Source organism: Centroberyx affinis, unplaced genomic scaffold, assembly GCF_046629955.1.
Source record: "Centroberyx affinis isolate AG114_WGS23_722 - 3 ecotype Tasmania unplaced genomic scaffold, CSIRO-AGI_Caff_v1 ptg005080l_1, whole genome shotgun sequence".
NCBI lineage: Eukaryota > Metazoa > Chordata > Actinopteri > Beryciformes > Berycidae > Centroberyx > Centroberyx affinis.
In genome coordinates, this window is record NW_027282513.1 from 65,610 (window position 1) to 81,418 (window position 15,809).

The following is a 15,809-nucleotide window of genomic DNA, read 5'->3' on the forward strand; positions in this document are numbered from 1 at the left end:
AAAGCAGCCGCCCTTTGCCTTGATGGAAAGGCAAAGGCTTTGGAAAGAAATTCATACACAGACATCAACTTCACTATTTACATTTGTCTAAGAAACAAATTTCAAGCATTTAAGCAGAAGCCTTTAGATCAAAATGGCTTTAAGAGAATGAAAAACATAGTATATTCAATCATAGTAGTCTAAGTATGTATGTTTTCAAAAGCAAGGCAAACAGCAAACGGCCAAATTTGAGCATGAAGTCAGACTGGTTCTCTCCTAACAGAGTTCAGGGATCACAGACCAGAGTTAAGATCTGCTTATCTTATTAGTCAGTGTGGTAAATGATTGTACTGTGTAAAAGATGCTGCATGTCCCATTTTAGCATCAATAAATCATTGCGACATTCGTTTTTAGACATTAGTATGATTAGAGTAAACAAACGAGGCCATCGCTGAGAAGACTGTCAGCCTCTATCGGCCTCTACTCTGCATCCTCCATTGTTTCTCCACCTGGTGGATCTGGAGGGAAATCTGCTGGATCGCTTTACGGCACAAAACAGGAAGAGGTTCTGTTCTTCCAGAGCAAACGGAGCTAAAGCTGAAAGAGTTTCTGGCAGCAGATGGTGGAAGGAGGGAAAGGAAGATGGAGAAATCACTTCCAACACGTTGATCCTCTTCAGTAGAGCCAAAGAGACTGAGAAAGCCAAGATCGTCTTTTTGACAGGAAGCGGCAAAGGCTTATGGGAATTGTAGTCTAAATTTTGAGAGACACTAGCAACAGTACCACTGGTGTGAGATAGAAGTTAATAATCATTTTGACCATGGTCTCATTTGTTTACGGTAATTATATTAAGGTATCCCACTTAATTTGGCAGTGATATATTGATGTTAGAAATAGCACCTTTATTGTGCGTATAATAAATCTCTGTGCTCGTTAACATGTGATCCTCGGCCGTCTGTCCATCAGGGATGTGAAGGCAGGCAACATCCTGCTGACGGAGCCTGGCCAAGTCAAGCTGGGGGACTTCGGCTCTGCCTCCATCGTGGCCCCGGCTAACTCCTTTGTGGGAACCCCCTACTGGTGAGTGCTGCTGCAGTAACCCATCGGAGTGAAACTGATTTGCTGTCTGTGTTTTTGTGGCTGAGTTGCAGCACGTGACCAGAAGTAGCAGAAGACAAACTTTGATCTGCAGAAAAGACCTTCTACTCTCTAGTTTCTCAGTATTTTCAGTAATACTGTGACAATATAGGTAATTGTTGCATAATTTTACAGTGTTTTGGACACCTGTCCCCCTTTTAATATAGCTAATGAAAAGTTCCTCAGCGTTATTAGTTGAGGTGATTCTTGACTTGAATGGTTGGGAGCATAACCAAAATTGTTGAATCAGAGGGTTAGGGTTAGATTACAGTATGGAGTAGGCCAATCCAACCTCTTAGTTAACTCTTTGAAGGAGGTGAGATTACCATAAAGAAACCTTCCAACGCACTGAGAGATTTTGCCATTCTCTGTATCAGTTTAGGGCCTTCAGTTTCCACTAAAAATCAAAATTGACTGTGAATTGGCTGACGTAAGTCAAATTTGACTGAAATTCAAATATTAATGCTAAAATGTATTTGGCAGGATGGCTCCAGAGGTGATCCTGGCCATGGATGAGGGCCAGTATGACGGCAAGGTGGATGTCTGGTCCCTCGGCATCACCTGCATAGAGCTGGGTAAGAATCACCACCGGAATAACCGCGGTGAACTTTGACACACACTCTCAGGTCAACAGGTGTGATACGAAGGTTTCGGGTGCTGTGGGACTAACGGCCTTTCCATCCTACACTTTCTCTCTAGCGGAGAGGAAGCCTCCACTGTTCAACATGAATGCTATGAGTGCCTTATACCACATTGCTCAGAACGAGAGCCCCATCCTTCAGTCCAATCACTGGTGAGAACACCTCTCTTCTATCTGTATTCTATTCTTAGTTTGATTTCCTCTCTAGTTTCCCCATTTATTTTTCCTCTAGCTTCTCTCTCTCTGACTCATTTTTCTCGGTGATAACATGATCGCATCTCTCTCGTCAGGTCTGACTACTTCCTACAGAAGATTCCTCAGGACCGGTCTACCTCGTGCTGCTGAATGTGAGGGAGGCTGCACACACACACACACACACACACACACACACACATATATAGGCCTGACCTTTTTTACCTATCCAGTCACGTTGGACCACGCAATTATAAATATACACTATACGACTCAAAATGATGAGAAATTTGAATAAATTAACTTACAATTTTTTTTTTTTTTCTTCTAACATAACAGTTCTAGTTTGTTTTCTTCTGGTTTATAGATAAGCATAATGTCTGTAGGGCATTGAAATGAGTATATTCTGGGTATTGTGTTACTATACAACAATCTATTATTCAAGCTGATTTGAGACAATTTGAAATCATAATAGTTTATTAGTTAGTTGTACATAATATAATAACATAATAATAATAACATATGCTGATTCTTTAAGACATTTTCTGCTGAAGCAAAAAAATCACATTAATAATGAATGTCTTTAAATTAGACAATTTTCAGGCCAAAAGCATCCAACATGCAAATTTTATTCTTATCAAGGTGGAAAACCTCTGAAACGGCCCTCAGACCATGGGACACTGAAACCCAGGATAATAATAATCATAACACACTGGAATCTGATCAAGACACTCATTAAAATCAATTCAGGTTAAGGGCTTCACATAGACAGCCAGTGTAGTATTGATTAATTCTACAATCAATATGTAATCAAACAAATTGCATCATGTCAGACGTGGACGTCACTGACAGGCCAATATCCAATTTCTAATTTCTTATATTTCAAACTGGTATATCACTATAACCTTATTGTCTGCTATCTGCTGGCATTCTCTTCAGCTTTAAATTCCCAGAAAAGCGTCCCTGACCTGCCACTTTCTTAGGAGAGGATTTACAGAGAGAAGAGCACAGGCAAAACGGACACCAGGAGCAAAATGGAGAGAGAAGCAGTTCCAGAGATGCTGCCGGAGCCGCTGAGGGTGACGAAGACGAAGCCCGGCTCGTTGGTGGTGATGTGGCTTTCGATCCAGGTCTGGTACTGGGACACTCTGGTGTAGACTCCTGGGGTATCAGGCAGGGCACAATCTGTACTGGAACTCACCACTCCAGACTGGATCCAGCGGGAGTCCTGTTTGCTCACCATCGGCCCGCCTGAATCCCCCTGGACAGGAGGAACATATTATGTCAGTTAAATCACCAGCAGTGGGAAGAGTACAAGAATGGAGGAGAAGTGCTGTTACTTTGCTTTTACCAGTAAAAATACTGGTGTAAAGATCCACTGAAGTAAAAGTAAAAAAGTATCTGATTTAAAATGTCCAGGGTTGGGGAGTAACGGAATACATGTAACGGCGTTACGTATTTAAAATACAAAATATGAGTAACTGTATTCCGTTACAGTTACAGTTTAAATTGGTGGTATTCTGAATACAGTTACTGTCTTTAAAAATAGATTACTTGAAGGGATTACTTTATTTGCTTGTTTTGTTTTATTTGCTCTAAAATTCATATGAGGCACGCATTTCCCATAAACAGATTTAAAAAATGTGCAACAATTTGTGCGTGCACGGTGCAGCTGCCACACACCACAAGACAATGGCAATGTCAGAGGAGACACACAGCCAGGACACTCTCCTGAATGCGTTTTTGACATGGAAATATAAAGAACATTTTACTTACAAACAGCGGTTAAAGTGGCCCGGAACGATCCGGAACGGCGTTCCGGCACTTTCACAAGTCCATTTTCTCACGCAGTGAAAAACAAATTCATAACTGATAACGTCGCAACGCGAAAAAAGGAAACTGACAGCAGGACAGACAAGACAGAGCAGCACCGTGCAGCAGAGAGTTATTCAGACCATCTGAATAGTGAGAAATATACACAAATCTGTTATATTGTAATTTATTCCCATGCATGCTGCTCAGAGTAATCTCAGTTAGCAGCTCTTCTGCGTCTCTCCCTCTCCTCTCGCGCCGTGTGCACCAGGCAGGAGTGAGAGTGAGTTGCTATGGTTACGGGGACGCTCTGTGTGTCTGTCGCTCTGAAACTTTCTCAGGATTCCCAATAGTAGGATTTTAGGTTAGTATGCCTATGCAAAATCATGAATGTAAGCACCTCAATGCTGAAATCTAGTAATATAACATAATTTTACATTTTTGGTTAACATTATACAGGGTTGCTGTTTCTTGACTTAATCCAAGAGGTTAGGTGGTGTAGAAATGCAGGAAATCTGTTTTAAATTACTATTTTTTTCTTTAATGTTTGTCTAATGTGTTTTACTCTACTTGATGCTGCGGTTAACTAATGCTGTGGAAATTAAAGAAAGGGTAAAGGAGAACTGAAGACTTTGTTCTCTGGTGGATGCCATTTTTCTTTAGACAGTATCAGTTGCAGGACAAAACACACCACATTTGTGTTTACATACTTGCATAACTTTTCCTCTGAAGACAGTAATAAGATAATTCCTAAGCAAGTGTGAACTACATTCAGAGTGACCCAGACAAATGGGCTCAGCAAGACAATTTTGAAGTATTCCAAAAGTAATCCAAAGTATTTAGAATACGTTACTTAATTTGAGTAATCTAATGGAATACGTTACAAATTACATTTTAGGGCATGTATTCAGTAATCTGTAGTGGAATACGTTTTAAAAGTAACCCTCCCAACACTGAAAATGTCAGAGTAAAAGTTACTGAGTTACTTTTTAGAAAAGAGAACGTTGTTAGCTGTGATCTTTTCCATGTGATTCTACCAGGAGAGAGGACAGAGTTCAGACTAGATTCTTTTAATTGGAAAAATTGGACAGGTATACACAAAAGCTACTCAATTACGGTAATGTGAGTAAATGTAATTAGTTACTGTGTGCAGGAGTCCTTTGTTCTACTACAGTCGGCCCATGGTCTTCTCCTACACAGCTGTCGATCTACAGGTGTGCAAAGGTTCTGCTCCACCAATTGTTACTTTAAAAGTTTTGTCGTTTCTCTTGCTCTACAAGGCCATACATATGTACAGAAAGCGTCCAGGCGTGCAGACATGTTGTACAAAACCTATTCATTATAAACTACAAACTGTAAACTAGCTAATATATAATATAACAAGACTAGGTCAAAACCTAGTATATGGCTGGACCGTGTATGAGTGTGCCACGTGCCATGGTCGACCAGTGGTGTAACTAACTCCGCTGTTGACAGGGGGTAAAGTGGGATTTGGCAGGTGGGGGATCCCTGTTTCGGAGGGGGGGGTTCAGAAAAAAATAGTAATTTAAAACAAATTTCCTGCATTTGTACGGGGGGAAGATACATAATTGGTGGAGGGGTCAGAAAAAAATAGTAATTTAAAACAAATTTCCTGCATTTCTACACCACCTAACCTCTTGGATTAAGTCAAGAAACAGCAACCCTGTATAATGTTAACCAAAAATGTAAAGATTATGTTATATTACTAGATTTCAGCATTGAGGTGCTTACATTCATGATCTTGCATAGGCATACTAACCTAAAAAACCTTTTATTGGGAATCATGAGAAAGTTTCAGAGCGACAGACACAGAGCGTCCCCGTAACCATAGCAACTTACTCTCACTCCTGCCTGCGTGCACACGGCGCGAGAGGAGAGGGAGAGACGCTGAAGAGCTGCATGCATGGGAATAAATTACAATATAATAATTATATAATAATAATATAATATATATAATAATATAATATAATAATTTGTGTATATTTCTCGCTATTCAGATGGTCTGAATAACTCGCTGCTCGGTGCTGCTCTGTCTCGTCTGTCCTGCTGTCAGTTTCCTTTTTTCACGTCGCGACGTTATCAGTTATGAATTTGTTTTTCACTGCGTGAGAAAATAGACTTGTGGCGTGAGAGCGTGTGAAAAATGTCAATTGCGTGAGTCTCTCGGTCAATGCGTGAGAGTTGGCAGCCCTATGAACTCACTTGACATTATTATGTATGAAACTGCCAATCAGATTTATTTACTTATTAATCGAAGGTGCCGGAACGCCGTTCCGGATCGTTCCGGCCCACTTTAACCCCTGGCTGTAGACTGCTAATACAGAATAATAGTCCATACATTCATACTGATTGTTCCAGCGCGTCCCGTCTCTCTCTCCACCGCTGTCGTCTTCACCGCGCCCACGGGCCGCATCGATCCTGCCGATCCAAGCGCCAGGCGCTCTGTTACCCGTCGGTGCCGAAAACACTGTTCGCCGGTCACCGGGGGCGCATCGTCGTCAGGACCCCCGCCGAAATCTCGGCCGGATCATCGGGAACAAATCGGCGGCCAGCTAGCGGCACTGGCCGGAACCGTGGCCCCGGGAAACTTCGGGAAGGTCGGCAATAAGCCCTCGGCGTGATGAAACCTCCATGCTTGTTTGTGTCTCTCTCTCCCCCGACAGAACGGAGGATTTCAGGTGGACTGAGCTCGCGCATATGCATCGACATAAACAGTGATATAATATAATTGTATAGATTCTACTTTAGCTTCAGCTTACATGCATGATATTGGTCAGCCTGCTTACTGTGTGGGAGAAACGGGCTCCTGATCTCAGCGGAGAAACTAGATGGCGGAGAAAACGAAAGTCAGTCAGTCAGTCAGTCAGTGACATTCGCGTTTGTAGGGCTGGCCCCGCTGTTGCGGTCCAGCCAATAATTTACAGATCTAGATGACATATTTACAGAATATGCAGATGTGGATATGTGCATTACCAGCTGTTGACTTTATTAAAAACGTTGTGCTCACATAACAGGAGCCTTTTCCTCCCTGAGGTCGACCGGCACAGATCATGTTGTCTGTGATAACTCCATAGCTGGAGTTGCACTGGCTGTTGGACACGATGGGAACATCCACCTGCTGCAGCCTCTGAGGTGAAGGGAGGGGAACTGAAGAAGAAGAGAGAGGAGATCTTTACATCTTTACAGAGTTAAAGGTAGACATGGGTCGATGTCCCACAGTCAGGGTTGAGACCCCTTGAAAGCCCAGTCCCGACTCTGAGTATAGAGCCAGCTTGGCTTAAATTAGATTTATTTCATAATTTCTAAGGTCAAACCAACATAATGAACATAATCACAGCAAGGTGTTTTGCATGCAGATTATACGCTAAAGCTCATGATGCGAGTACTGACTCTGTGGGAGCTTAGCAATTTGTTTGTACTTTGAATGTATGATTTTGAGACTGTAAATGGATGTTTTATGTTTTAATTTTTGGTAAACGAGAGCAATAGATCTACTTTTTGAGTTATAAAAGGATCTGAAAGGTGCAAGATAGCAGCAAGTAGCTTCAGTAGCAAGTCCTGTCTTATAAGAAGGCTCCAAACTGTGGCTGTTGCTGGAGAACTGGACCTGTACTTCCTGATTTATGCAGGGAGCGATGTAACAGATGCCACAAACACAATAGCAGAAATGCAGCCACTCTCTATGATATGCATCTACATATCTGATTATACAAATTTATACAAATAAATGCTAAATAAATTGGTCTTGGCAAGGACTCACCAATGTTAAACCTGCAAAAGCGATTTCAGACCCTGTAGCCAATCCTGAAACCAACGTGTGCTACATGGAGATTTCCATGAGACGTAATGATACAAACAAACAGCCACACAGCAGCAGCTGTGTTGTTGTTTTCACCTCTTTCATAAAGCTTGTTGTCAAAGTTCGGCCCGAGTAATGGAGAATCGATGAAGCGAGCGAGTAAACGTTTTCAATTAGTAAACTTGCCACCTGCCTCTTCACTTGTCTTTGTGGGACAAAAATCTGGCAAAGTGAGACTGGTAACCGGCAATATTTTAATATTTTAATATTATATAATGTCCTTAAGGGCTTCCGTCGCCCAGTAGCTTTGCTGTGTGTTTACAAAGTGTGTTTTGCGGTTTCTGTCACCCTCTAGTGGTCAGAAAAAATCGCTTAGTGTAGCTTTAAGCTGGGGACGTCAATTTTGGGAGCAGATCATGTTTAAGACATGAATCACATAAAGAAGAATCACATAACGTTGCTATTAAAGCTCTTGTAACTATAGCTATACCTAAACTTGAGAAACAATATAAGTCACAATTAATGAACTTGTGGGCTGGCTGCTGTTAGGCCAAGTGGTTAGTAGGGATAATTTGGAGGTAGACCTGTGCCACTGATGAAATATTAATGTTTAAAGCATTAAATTGCATTATGATGAAGAATAAAGTTTGACAAACTGTGATTGTGACTAAGTCTTTATTTTTTTTTAAAGATTTATTTTTGGCATTTTATGCTTTATTTGAGAGATATAGTGAGAGAGAGACAGGAAGGTATGGGAGAGAGAGCGAGGGGAGGACATGCAGCAAAGGACCACGGGTCGGATTCGAACCCGGGTCGCTACGGGAAGGCCTGAGCCAAATGGTACGCGCCCTACTCAGTGAGCCACCAGGGCACCCCAAGTCTTTATTTTTGTAATTATGGTTTAGACACTCACTCATTTTCATAAAAAAAACGAAACAGGAAAAGACACAGGGGAAGAGCGCAAAACAAAATAAACACCCGTCTTGTACCTTTAGTGACACTGTCAAGACATTTTCTAAAGAGGTGGCGCGTCTGATCTTCAACCAGCCCAAAAGAGCACATGTCACTCCGCTATTCATCTCCCTCCACTGGCTCCCAGTTGCCGCCCGCATCAAGTTCAAGTCCTTGATGCTCGCCAACAAAACAATAACCAAAATGGCTCCGACCTACCTGAACTCCCTCATTCAGGTCTACGCTCCCTCCTGCCCACTACGCTCTGCCAAGGAGCGGCGCCTGATGCTGCCACCACAGCAAGGCCCTAAGTCTCTAGCCAGACTCTTCTCTTCTGAGGTTCCCCGGTGGTGGAACGAGTTACCAAACTCCATTCGATCCGCAGAGTCCTTCTCAATACTTAAGAAAAGGCTAAAGACCCAGCTCTTTAGCGAATACCTTCTCACCTAATGGCCCGGGTAACCAACAAAAAAAAAAAAAAACAAAAAAAAAAAGTTGCTTCTATGCACTCTATGCATTGCCTCATAGCACTGCCTTGTAGCACCTTTGTCCTGTTGGACCAGAACTTAGCTTTCTAGCACTTATTCTCGTTGTTCTCTCCTAACTAGAACCTTGCTTGTGTTGTATGAAAATCTCACGTGTAAGTCGCTTTGGATAAAAGCGTCTGCCAAATGTGAAATTGTAATTGTAATTGTAATTGTAAAGCGATATCGTTTTCCGTTCGCTCATTTGCAGTGTGTCAGGAAGTGTGTCGCAGTGTGTGAGGCTGATAAATGTGTTTTTACACAAAAATCTTGCCTAGTGCAGCTTTAGAGGATAAGTTTGGCTATTTTGGTCCTATATAGCCTATAGTTTGTCTCTTACATACCTTTTGTACTTGGACCCACAGACAATATTGGCTTTCCAGTCAGCTGGAGAGCCAATATTGCTAACAATCTGAGTCTGAACAGGGTTTGTCAAAATATCTCCAAAAAAGACAGTCTGTGAAAACGATATGGAGACGACCAACCTATTTCTCTCCACGACCCGGAAAGCAGCAGCATCGCACCTTTTCCACTCAGTGGATCGTCTTCTACCAAACTCTACTGTTTACAATCTGACCTGACCGCCCAAAACTACAGTAGATCACTCCGCCAGGGACCACCTTTTACCTCCACAACAGTCTGTGCTGCGGCAGAGAAAATAGATCTGTGATTTTCTGATTAGTGAAAGTGTGCCTAATTGAAGAACTGTGTCATGTTTCCACTCAACTCGTCTGTTTAGTTTGACAAACATTTTGGACTCACTGTTAGCAGCAATAGGCAAAGGAGCTGTTTCAACCGACAGCTGACTCTGGAGCCAATATTGTCTGTGGGTCCAAGAACTACAGATATGTAAGAGACAAATTATACATAGGTCCAAAATCACAGAACTTATCCTTTAAATTAAGAAAAGTTTATCTATGCTACTACTGGTCTTATAATCTGCTTGTACTGCATCACAACACACTACAACTAACAAGATACCATTGTTTTGTTTTTTATACCAATCACTTAAATTGAATCCAGCTGTCTCACCTCTGCAGTTGATCTCTCCCCAGCCAGTGACCCAGCTGGTCGTCCCGGCATCGAAGGAGCTGCCGTTCGCAGCCAGGCAGGCCGGTCTGATGTAGTCTGTGAAGTCGACCGGGGAGGACAGCTGCAGCAAGGCCATGTCGTTGTTGCTGGTTATGTTGTCGTAGTCCGGGTGTCTGATGATCTGGTACACCTCTCTGAAAACCGCGTTCACATTGGTGCCTTCCTGGGTGTCGAGTCCGAGGTAGACGATCAGCTCAGATGTGCTGGTGCTGAGAGGAAGACAAGACTATATTGATTTACAAAGAACAAATCTCATTACTTTCAATCTAAGTCAAGTCAAGTAAAGTCAAGTTTATTTATACAGCACATTTCATATGACAGGCGTAGACTCAATGTGCTTCAAAATAAAAAGCAAAAAATAGGCAAAGATCATACATGACAAAAACATATAAGATAGGAACATATAAGATAAGAAGGTATTATATAAATAAAAACATATAAAAAAAGATAAAAACATATAAGGTATTACAATAATATATAACATAAGAATAACATAAGAAGGTATTATTATTATTTATTTTTTTTAAAAAAAGGGAATAATAGTAATAATACTGATTCTAAATTAAAAGTTTTCCCTTTAACCACACACTTTAAACCTAACTAAAAGCTTGCGAAAAGAGATATGTTTTTAGTCTGATTTTAAAAGAAGATACTGTTGTAGCCAGTGTTGGGAATAACGCGTTACAAAGTAACACGTTACTGTAATTCCACTACTTTTGGCAGTAACTAGTAATGTAACTAATTACTTTTTCTTTTTCAAATTAAATAGCGCAATTACAATTACTGAAATTTAAATGGCTCGTTACTCGTTACTGGATCATCCGGTTTATGATCATCTGACTTTATGGTGCCGCAAGTGAATCAAAAGACTACCAACCTCCCTGGAGACTTTATTTCTCAAAGCGACTAGCGACAAATCTGGTGACTTTTTCTGACCATGGGAAGCAATGTTAATGTGTTGAATCCCAAAGCATTTGGCAATAAATTAGTTTGGCTGATGCCGGTTTTCTCTACTTGCTTGTCTAATCCAGAGAGTCTGATGATCACAACGCGCAGCTCCCTCCCTCTGCTGAGAGCAGGGGCTGTAGGATAGGGTCCACCTGTAATTGTTACCTGTAATTATTAAAACGGGCTACGCCGTGGCGTGCATAACAAGTGCAGCATTATATATTGAAATTATCGTATGACATCATCTGGCGACTTCTAGCGACTTTCTGAGCAGCCAATAGCTACTTTCCTTGGAAAAGAGTTGGCAACACTGCTACCGTAACTTAGCCCACACAGTGTACTAATGCTTGATTTGAAGGCCTGTCCAGGCTACAATAAATACGCCTATCAAAACATATCTATTGTGTTTTATTGTTCCACTACTTACTTTTCATCATAGTGATAATGGGTACAATGATAGATAAAATTTGACAGTTGTCTTGTCCCACACTGTGCCACAGCAACACTAAAATAATATAGCTATGTGTAATAAGAGAATTGAAGCAGACATTTAACAGTAACACAAAAGTTTCCCTAGTAACTAATTACTTTTATTATGCAGTAATTGGTAAAGTAATTCAATTACTTTTTGAGAGAAGTAACTAGTAACTGTAACTAATTACTAATTTTCAGTAACTTGCCCAACACTGGTTGTAGTTCATGTGGTAGAGAATTCCAGAGAGTAGGACCATAATGACTGAAGGCACCATAAGTTGATTTAGAATTTATTCTAGGTATAGTGAGGAGACCTTTATTTGATGATCTAAGGGATCTGTCCGGTGTGTATTCAGTGACCTTTTGGTCTAATAAATCACTGTTGTTTTTTAGGGAAGTGCCTCTTTTTGTCCCCTGAACAGTGGAACTGTTTCAGTAAAAAAACAACCATGTAATATAGGCTATAGTCAGTTCCCCAACTCTATATTTAGACCTGCTGTTTGAAGAGCTTTTTCTTCATCTGCATTTTTTAATTTTGTCTCCGTCTTTGTTGCTCAGCGCTCATTGCTGTGGTGTTTCTGCACTGCACTTCCCATAGATCACCTGTCAATCAAACAGTGTGGGCGGAGCTTGGATTTTCTGTTGATGCAGTTTGAGTTCCTGTAGGCGGCGCTCTCTAACCCTGTTCAGCCATGGTGGCTATCGCTGCTCATGGTAGCTACCCAGTTCTTCTTCTTCTGTTGATTCCAAACAAACTGGAAATGTAAAACGCATCACTTCCTGTGCGACAGAGGATTTTTCCCAGGAAAGAGCTACCAGACACTGCGTGAACAGACATTTGAAAAGCCTTCATGAACTGGATAGAGGTTGGATCACTGCTGTGTTAGAGCAATCAGTGATAGAGTAGCAAAATTGACATTTATTAATGGAAAATGTCACAGATTATGACTTTAAGGAGTGCTGTGGTATGGACGTACAGTAGGTATTGTTCAGCCGTGCAGTAAGATCAAATCTCACCTTTCGAAGCAATGAGCAGCAGTCAGAACCCACTGGTCGTTGATGAGGGATCCTCCACAGAAGTGTCTCCCAAGCCTGTGCAGGCTGGCCTGCCAGGGCCAAGCCCCTGCAGCGGCATCTTGGCCTCCTACGATCTTAGTGTTGAGTGGAGCGGTGCCGCACTCTAGATGGAAACAGATCGGGATAAAAAGCCTGTGACAGAACATAGAAGACTGTGCAAGACTTTGTTTAAGTTCTTCCCCATGTAAATCAAGTAAATCTGCCATTGCTGATCCCTTCTGTCACTCTGGTTAATCCCTCCCCCACCCTGCTCCCTGCTCTCACACTCTGCTTTCGTTGGTTAATGGTTGCTTTGTAGGGATATTCATGAAAAAATCAATGATCGATTTATTGTTTGTTATGCATCACGTCAATTAACCTTAACGAATTGTGTCATCGCAACTGGTTAGTCCAGCCGAGCAAATGACCATGAAACTGAAGTGGAGGGCTACTTGCAAAGAAGTGCCTCCACCACTTGATACGAATCCACTGGACTGGTGGAAAGCCAACCAAGTAGGATTTCCAGGCGTCAGAGTGCGTCTTCTCTGCCGCTGGGCTGACAGTGAACAGACAGGTTTGTATGTGGTGCGTTACTCTGGAGCATTAGGACTTCTGATCTTTATAAATAAACATGCCTAAAACAGTTAACCCCAACAATAGCCCTTTTTAATTTCCTTTGGAGTTTGGAAACGTTATTTCAGTCGGACTAATATGGGAACATGAGAATGCGAGATGAGAATGCGGCAGGATTTTACGAGCCATAACTCCATCGCCTACATAGACTAATGATGTAGCCTCAGCCTACATAATATTCTTATTTTGTGCTTTATAATTTGAAGTGTGTGTGGTGTGGCGTGTGCATGTGTTTGGGGGAGGCTTATAGCATGTTTGGGCCTAATGAACATCGATATTTGATCATTAACTTGAGTGCATTTGTGTTGATGCCTTTCCTTCAGTTTCTATGGAAGCCCATTCCTGCCACTCAATAAAATAAAAAATGACTAAATTGTGACTTTTTATCTCATAATTCTGACTTTTTTCTCATAATTCTGACTGTTTTCCCCCACGATTCTGAATTTATATACCTTGGGATTCTGAGTTTTTTTTCTCCTCGCAAAAAGAAAAAGTCAGAATTTTGAGAAATAAAGTCAGAATTAGTCTTACTCAAACAATGAATGGGGAATGAATGAATAAATGAATGAATGAATAAATGAATGAATGAATAAGAACAGAACTCACCATCCAACTGTGCTTCGGTACCTGAGGAGATGCAATAACTGATGTTATTTACAAATCAGCCTAGATGCCTTGTTTACAGTATAGTGATATAGAAATCTGTCTTTAAGGTGTGTCCAGCCTGAAACCACTGGTCACGACCAGCAGGAAAGTTACGACCGGTGTGTTTGCTTTTTTAAACAAACGTATAAATCATGTGGTTTAGGAAAAGAAAACCAGCTGGATGTTGCTCTTACAATCTCTCTTACATCCCAAACATTTGGTCATTAACAGGGTTGGATTGCTTTGTTTTACGCAGTCATGGAATGTTGTTGGGTAGAGTTTAGTTTAGTAGAAAAATGTTAAAGATTAATGTGTACTGTCCATTACAAGGAAGTAATGCCAAGGAAACATTTGATCCTACTGCCACTAAAGCTATGGGCCTGTAAAAGCCAGTTTTAAGCTCAGTTTTGTGCCCTAAGTTGAACAGATGGGATGCCTCTGCTCTCTTTCCCAGCTGTGCCTTATCTCATGTAGTTGGTTCATATGTCCAAAGAAGGAATCCCAATTCATATAACCATATTTATATGAATAATGTTGATGAATTGTCTCAATTCACAATCAATAGACAGATATATTGAAACAGAAAACTCACTCTGTACAAATTCAGACTTCACTATAGTCTTTGTAAATGCAAAACAAATCACACTATTTCCATAGGGACTCAGTACAGACACCAAGTTGCCTTTCAGCAGCAAACTATAACTCTTGTAGAAGAGGATTTGTAATATTAGCACTTACCCTTCACCATTAAGGTCAGAAGCGTTACAGCACAGGTGAGCACCCTTGAGTCCATCGTTCTGACTGTGTGTTATCAGTGAGAGAAGGGAGCGGTGTCTGCCGAGAGAAGGAGTGACACTCCACACCAAACCTGCTGTCATTCTCCATCAGTTAATACTTCACATGCTCCACACGTGTAACTCCCTCCTTCTCAAATATAACAACCAACTATGGTGTTCACAAGTCTGCCAGCTTTCAACAATAACTATTCATGTCAAATATTGAAACTTGCTGTTTTTGTCTTAAACAGTAACTGCTAAATCCTACTGTTGTTTTACACCTGAATGTTTTAATGTGTAAGGATACTGCAGTAATCTAATCTATTAGTTTGTAAATTGTTGGACGGTTGAAACAGATTGAGAACAAATCCTCCATGACAGCCAATCACATAAAAACTCATTTGTAACAAAACTGTATATTATGTATAAGTTGATCTAAGTCTGTCTTTATGAATTTCTTTTGGCTAGATGATTATGAAAAACTTCAACTATGTTTTAGAAAGTTTCCACATTGCTTGTGTAATATCTTTTGCTGAAGTTTGCTGAAACTTTTTGATTTAACGCTTTTTTGGTCACACATTCCATTTGTGTTAAGATAAGGTAAGATAAGATCAGATCAGATCAGATCAGATTGGTCAGCACTTTATTGATCCCGTTGGGGAAATTCAGGTGCCACAGCAGCAATTGGTGGACAATGCCAAGAAAATGTCAAGTATGATATATACAGCAAGGTAATAGAGGAAATAGGTACTAAAATAAGATAAAGGTAATGTACATAATATTTTCTTCTCATTTTTTTCTTATAAAGGAATCAAAATAATTATACACTGTGACACACTTGTGTAGCAAGTGATCTCACTGCTGGTCAAGCAAACATACAGTCACAGAGGATAGGCTGCACAGGCAGATTACTATTATTACTGTTTTCTTTAAGTGACTAAGAACCATTTTAAAACGTCAAATTAAATATATGTATGTATATATTACATATGCATTAATATATCATACTGATATAAATCGTATCATAACTTTGTCTGAGCACCCAGGATAGGTGAGGGAAGGGTTATTTAACCTGGTGTGTGGTGGGTGTCACTTTCTGAGATGAAGTATGTTGTTGTTCAATACAAGAG

At 40.8% G+C, this 15,809-nt stretch overlaps 1 protein-coding gene across 1 annotated transcript; it reads right to left on the reverse strand.

Annotated features, from left to right (window-relative positions):
* Window positions 1–2,939: 2,939 nt before the first annotated feature.
* Window positions 2,940–14,696, reverse strand: LOC139666657 (serine protease 27-like). The gene is made up of 5 exons (XM_071545949.1): window positions 14,642–14,696; window positions 12,587–12,749; window positions 10,088–10,350; window positions 6,789–6,928; window positions 2,940–3,209 (listed from the first exon to the last, which is right to left on the reverse strand). Exons 1-5 carry the CDS (start codon window positions 14,694–14,696, stop codon window positions 2,940–2,942), a joined length of 891 nt encoding a protein of 296 aa, XP_071402050.1.
* Between the last annotated feature and the right edge of the window lie 1,113 nt (window positions 14,697–15,809).